This window comes from Sciurus carolinensis, chromosome 15 (genome assembly GCF_902686445.1).
Source record: "Sciurus carolinensis chromosome 15, mSciCar1.2, whole genome shotgun sequence".
NCBI classification, from domain to species: Eukaryota; Metazoa; Chordata; class Mammalia; order Rodentia; family Sciuridae; genus Sciurus; species Sciurus carolinensis.
Genome location: NC_062227.1, coordinates 41,161,873 through 41,168,344, shown reverse-complemented (window position 1 = coordinate 41,168,344; position 6,472 = coordinate 41,161,873). Strand labels below are relative to the sequence as shown.

General features: G+C 40.9%; 1 protein-coding gene across 1 annotated transcript in view; it reads right to left on the bottom strand.

Moving 5' to 3' along the window:
• Positions 1–470: 470 nt before the first annotated feature.
• Dsg2 (desmoglein 2) overlaps positions 471–6,472 on the bottom strand; it is a 53,340-nt gene continuing 47,338 nt past the window's right edge. Inside the window, exons 13-15 of the mRNA XM_047526087.1 lie at positions 5,227–5,348; positions 3,346–3,681; positions 471–1,817 (exon numbers count right to left, since the gene is read on the bottom strand). Of these exons, the coding sequence (XP_047382043.1) occupies positions 801–1,817; positions 3,346–3,681; positions 5,227–5,348 (1,475 nt within the window). The 3' untranslated portion in view covers positions 471–800. The remainder of the gene's footprint in view (positions 1,818–3,345; positions 3,682–5,226; positions 5,349–6,472) is intronic.

Genomic DNA, 6,472 nt, shown 5'->3' with positions numbered 1-6,472 from the left:
TCAACGTATATTTATAAATTTTGTCCCAGATTATTTAACTGAATTTGATGTATTCAAAAATTTCATGACTGTTGAGAGATAAGAAGACACAATGCCAGTTTTTAAGACTATAATACATCTGTGCAGGCATATCATGTGCACAGAAACACATAACGACATGTGTTCTACCAGTATTCTAAAATTTCAACAATAGCACACAATTTAAAGGGTTCCAGTCGTAAAGAAAACCAACAAAATTGGTGGCCCAGACTGTATTTTTGGAAAAAGGAGTTGCTAATAATCTGAAAGGTGCAGTAATGTACAGACTACAGAATGTACAATGTTACAAGTTGTTATGGTAGGCAGAGACCCAGTTGGTTTCCTGGGTTGCTCCGCTGGACGGCTGATGAACTGGATACTTCAAGTTAATTTGGTAAATTCTCGGAAGTCACATTTACACTGTTTTATTTTACAAATATTGTTTTGCTGATGAACTGGATACTTCAAGTTAATTTGGTAAATTCTCGGAAGTCACATTTACACTGTTTTATTTTACAAATATTGTTTGTATAACTCACTAAAAGGCACTTCAGAAATGGCATCATCACTATGTCCTCCGTAAATCACAGGGCATTTCTGAAATGCACCCACGGAAGCAGAGACAGGGTAGTCCTTTGCCCATCAGTGACAGAGAAAAACTTTAACTTCTATGCATATATGTCTCTGCATGTCTGAAAGGTTTAGGAAAGACCAGGGACATGGAAACCATACAACCAGTCCCTGCTGGCTAAGCTCTGGGCCAGTTTGTGGCGGGCTGCTGTTTAAGAGTATGAATGCTGCACCGTGCTATGCTTGGTGACCCTGGTGGAAGATGTAGTTATGGTAGAATTAGAATGACCAGTTTCCTCTAAACCAAAATTTGGCAGAGGGCCAGAGACTCCCGCTCCAGAAACCACCATATTTCTGGCCTTCACAGAGGTTTCAATGGGAATTTGGTAACTGGATTGCAGAGTAGAAGCAGGTGTTAGCACTCTTTCGGTCACTGTCACCTTCTGTCCTACTGCCACGTTGGGCACGGCCAGAGTGGGCTGCACCCCTGAGCTGGGGGCAAGGACTCTCTCCCTCTCCCTCACCATAACATAATGTGCATCTTGCAGATGCTGGGTGCCTTCCAGAGGATTAGGGACACCTCCATTAGGCTGAATTACCCTTTCAGTTACCATGACACTACCTTCATTAGCATAATGCTGATCCACCAAGGTGGGAGCCGGAGCATACACCCTCTCTGTCACAATGAGATTCTGTGGCTGTCTAGGACCCAAGATCACAGTGTTTGGTGGTACAGAGGAACCTGTGGCATAGGATGTTTCTGTCATTATGATATTCCCAGTTGGTTCAGCAAGAGGTGGTGCTACCTTTTGACCCTGTCTGGAAGATACAGATCTTTCAGTGACTATTTCCTGAGTTACTTTTTCTGCATTTGCTTCATGCATTAGTTTCGGAACTTGAAAGCTGCTGCCAGAGGAGTAGGAAGTCTCTGAGTTCACCACGGTTTGGTCATAGCGTGACTGTGGAACTGCGTTCACACTTGTTTCTTTGACAGGCTTTTGCCTCTGCTCAATTTCCATATCCATATCTATTTTTTGACCCAAGCAAACTTCAGCAAGTGTCTTGAATTTAAGTCCCAAATCATCTAAGAAGCGGTCATCTAGCTCTCCTTCGATAAAACTGCAACAGCCAATGGAGTCATGGAGAGATTCGGTTTCTTCCTGAGAATAAACCAGAAGGCAGTCCTTGGCAGTGTGAATGTCATCTTCCTCAGTGTAGGAGGCCGCTTTCTAAAATGGATATAAAAATAGAGACAAGTCATCAGCGATGACTAAATTTCTGTCCATAATGCAAAATCTGAGTCTGACTATAAAGGAAACATCACAGAAACACAAACATCAGAGTACACAGTTCCAACTGTATACTAACTGCTCTCTCTCTCTCTCTCTCTCTCTCTCTCTCTCTCTCTCTCTCTCTCTCTTTTTCTTTTACCCATGGGTTATTTGGAAATGTGTGACTTACAAATATTTGGGTATATTTTATACAATGCTTTGTTATTATCATTGGTTTGTGATTGCCAAGGTACCCTGCATGACTGCAAGTCTATTAAATCTATTAAATTATATTTTGTCACAAAATAGAGTCTCTACATCAAAAGGGATGTGTATTCTGCTTTTGTGTTGTTGGGTATTCTACTGATGCCAAGTAGCTCTGGCCAGTTGATAATGGTATTAGGTTTTCTATATCCTAGAATGGTATTAGGTTTTCTATATCCTAGGATCTCACACATACTAGGCCAACGCTTTACCATGAAGTGACATCCCAGCCCTTCCATGTTGATTTTGTTGACTTGTTTCTTCAATTACTGACAGAATAGGTTGAACTCTCCAGCTATAATTATGGACTAGTCTGTTTCTCTTTTGGTTCTACCAGGTTTTGAATTTCTGTTATTAGGTACTGACATATTTTAGGGGTATTAGGCCTCCAGAAGAACTTATCCATTTTCTTTTTTTTTTTCCTCCCTTTCCCCCTAAGCGCCAACTTTCCATAATGAAATAAATATCCCTGATAGTTCCTAGTAATGGAATGTGTTCTGAAATACACTTTGTCTTGAACACTTTTATCTTCAGTCCTGCTTCTAATTCCTAATTCCAGGCATGAACTTGCTTAATGCATTTGATCATCTTTGCTATAACTTTCCTTATCATTTTTTATCAATCCCCCTAATAGTAAAGCAAAGTATTATTTGCCAGCAGGTTAAATCAGAGTGGACGTAAAATAGCTTATATTTTTTTAGATCATGTATTCTCTGGCCCTCCCTCCTGAGCTCAGGCAGAGGGGTTGTGCTTTCTGACCCACTGACATTGGTGTGGCCATATGCCTTGCTCTGACCAATGAAATTTAAGTGTAAAGAAAGTTGAAGGCTTTATGTTGTCATAGCCTGGTTCTGCCATTGCTCTTTTCCTTGTGTCACAAGGATGGCAGCTTCCTAGGTACAATCTGCTCTCTCAGCACACACCTTGGAATGAAAAGAACATGAAGCAGAGCAGAGCCGACCTGACTGGCCAAGACATGAACATAAGTGAGAAAAAAGTCTTCATGAGAATTTAGAAGTTATGGGATCATTTGTTATCACAGCATAATTTAGCTAATACTGACTAATTCAATGAGTATCATTTCTCTTATTGTCTATAAACATGACCTATAAACAACAAACAGAAAAAACCCCAAAGTCCCATTCGTATCCAAGGCAATTGGTACCCTAAAACCATATTCCCATCTTAATTTTTTTCCCTATACATAAAAACCCATCCTTACCTCAGTGAAATAATTTCTTAAGAATTCCTCATTCACTGCAACAGCAGCTGCTCGAGCTCCAGCCATGTCTCTGGAAGCCCCTGTGGCTCTTGTGGTCCTTATGGTTTCAGCACCCACCATGCCTCCTGAGGTCCCCATAAACTGGGTTGCCCCACCAGAAAGGAGGCTTCTATGTTCTTCCCATCTTCCATCCGCCTCAGACAAATCATGCTGCACTTTGGTGAAAGAAGCAGAACTACTTCCTTTCATGGTGGCTTCCTTGGCTATTGTACCTCCTATTCCATTTCTTACTGCTGAATTCTCCCCATGATCCACTGCCAGAAGGGTTGGTACCACCTGTGAGCAAATACAGTTGAGAACTGAGTCAGAAGGATGGAGGGTCCATATGGTTGGTATCAGAAGCATCTGAGCTAAGTGGGCAAAAGAAGGGAGAAGCTTTTTCCCCAGAGGTTAATCAAGAAAAAATATTTTGGGTTAAGTGATTTCTACTTGAGTCTTTATTTTTTTGAGATAATGCCTATTATCCTCCTCATTTTATTTTATTTTATTTTTTCTATCTGAGTCTTATAGATATCTCCATTTTACCTTCTTCATTTCATAGGTGATTATAATCCAAGGAGGAAACAAAACCCAAACTTTCCTGTATGGTCTCATCTCACTTATCAACTAGCATCAATGACATTTCCATTTTCCTCTTGGATTTGATGATTTCTGCTGTGGTTACAGAACCCTTACTTTTATTTTTAGCCTCTTTATTTCCAAGCCTCTGCTGCTACTAGGCATAGCCACCTGAGATCTGGTCAATGTGAGTCAAGCTGAAATGGTGTAGGCAACTTCTGGAAAAGCATTTATAGATGGATTCTTTACTCTTCTCCCACATGCTACTTAGAACGTGAGCACTTAGCTAGTGTCTGGAACATGAGGGCAGTGTGGCAATGGGACTCATCCATGGAGGGGAAACAAGAAAGGAGACACCGGGGCTACATGCTGGAGGATTATCATGTTGATCCTGACCTACCCACATTTATGTCTAAGCAACTGTTATTTGAATTCACTAAATATTGACATGGATTCTGAATCATACTCAGATGGAAAGAGTGCTAATGGCAGATGCAGAGAGATTCGGGTGAAGATGCAATAGAGAGATGAATAGGAAAGGGGACCTCACAGCATTTTACAACTGTCACAGGGGTTGGAGGTTTACCTCTGTGTCAGCTGTATACGTGGAGGGGAATGAAAGCAGAACAGTTCCTGGTTGAGAAAGATTGCCCATTTAATACTGGGACACTGTTCCACATACTCTGGGTCACTGCCTGACACATGGTCTACATTCTTATTAACACAGGATACATTGTGGCATAGTAAAACTGCCTCAACTCTGCCCTGGCAATCAACATAAAGTATGTTGTCATTTGAACTCTAACAAAGCCATGTGTGTGAAATCTTTAGTGAAAACAAAACACTCTTGTACTCTCACACCCCAATGACCAACACAAACTTCCCAAGATGGCAGCCATCTTGGGAAGCAAGCAAGTCATCAATTCTGCAACAGGCACCAGCTGGGTGTCCTCTATGTCGATATAATTCTGACACTATCTACTTGGAGATAGTGTCAGATCTCACAGGTTGAGGGCAGTTCCCAAGACCACCCAGCCCCCACTGCCCCTTTCATATGGGGCAAGATGCTACTACTCTGGAGATGCCAAGGATTTTAGGAGTTGTATGCCAGGGAATGGGGATGAACACCAAACATGTATTTTATAATATTACAACAACATTACTCTCACGACCAAAAATGTTAGAAACACTCTCTGCAATCTGAGGCCCCTTTAAAATCAGAAAAGATGACAAGGTGCATCAGTATCTGATGAATGAACTGACCTTGTCCTCAGGTGGCGCTCCTTCATTATTCCAAGGGTGCAGCATCTCTATAGTCCCAGGTATGGGCGTAAAGCCTTTGGCGCCCTCTCCACAATGGCACACCAGCAGCAGAAGTGGCACAACTGTGCAGAAGCAAAACAGAGTAGAGGTCAACCCTGATGATTTCTAAGCTTAAATTGCACAATTTTGGAATTTGCATATCACTTCTAAAAGTTCAGTCTTCACTTGCTTATAGCACGATTTTTCTTTCCTTCACTCCGATTCAACCTTCCCAAGCTTGTTTTGGGTGAGTCACACCAAAGCCTGAGGTAGAAGGAGGGAGTCATACACTCCAAGCCTGTTCATTATAAGAGGCTGGTGGTGGTTATGGTAGGCGACGGGGTCGGGGGATGATACTAAGACTGGAAGAGGTAGTATTCACAGCAGCAAAACCAATTTAAAGATGAAAAAACTTTAAACCACTGTCCAAAACTTTTCGTGTGTAAATTCACTGTCCAAAAAGTATGTATTAAAAAGGTCTTAAGAGTGGAAAAATTTTAGTATAAAAATTTTAGAATGCTGAAGCTGCTATAATACTTTAACAGAGAATTTTGTACAAGGCATGATTGTCTGAGGTCTCAATTAACTTCCAAATCACCTAAGAACTATTTTCTAAAATGATTCTACATTAAAACGTGTGAATATATGCATGCACACACATTTTATCTAGATTTTGATACAATTTCAGAGCTCTGCCCTTAACTTTTATTCTACCTCTAGGAGGAAGCAAAGACCAATTGATGCTGGCCCCCTGGTCAAGGCAGTATAGAATTAACCACGTCAGCAAGCGGTGTGGTCTGCAATAAAACCACATGAGTTTTATTTGGTTTTATTGTCACTCCCATTTGGCAGTCTGATGAACTGAATACTTCCTGGATTCCTTCTCCTATAAAATAATTGACGGTAATAACTATAGACTACAGCTACTATGCTTAATATAGGATGGAAATCAACCAATGGTGATTCAACAGTTTCAGTACATTTGATAAATAATGAGTATCTGTCATGTGTCAAGTGCCACATTAGGCTCCAGAGAATCTGAGATGAGAGGCAGTACAAGGAATCCTGTAAAGCCTGCAGTCCCAGCTCCAGGATCTACCTACAAATTTTGAAAACTGAGACAAGTCACTTATCCTTATGTGTCTGTGTTTGTAATTACCCATAAAATGAAGATAATGGAATAAAGGTACACTGTAAATAAACTGTT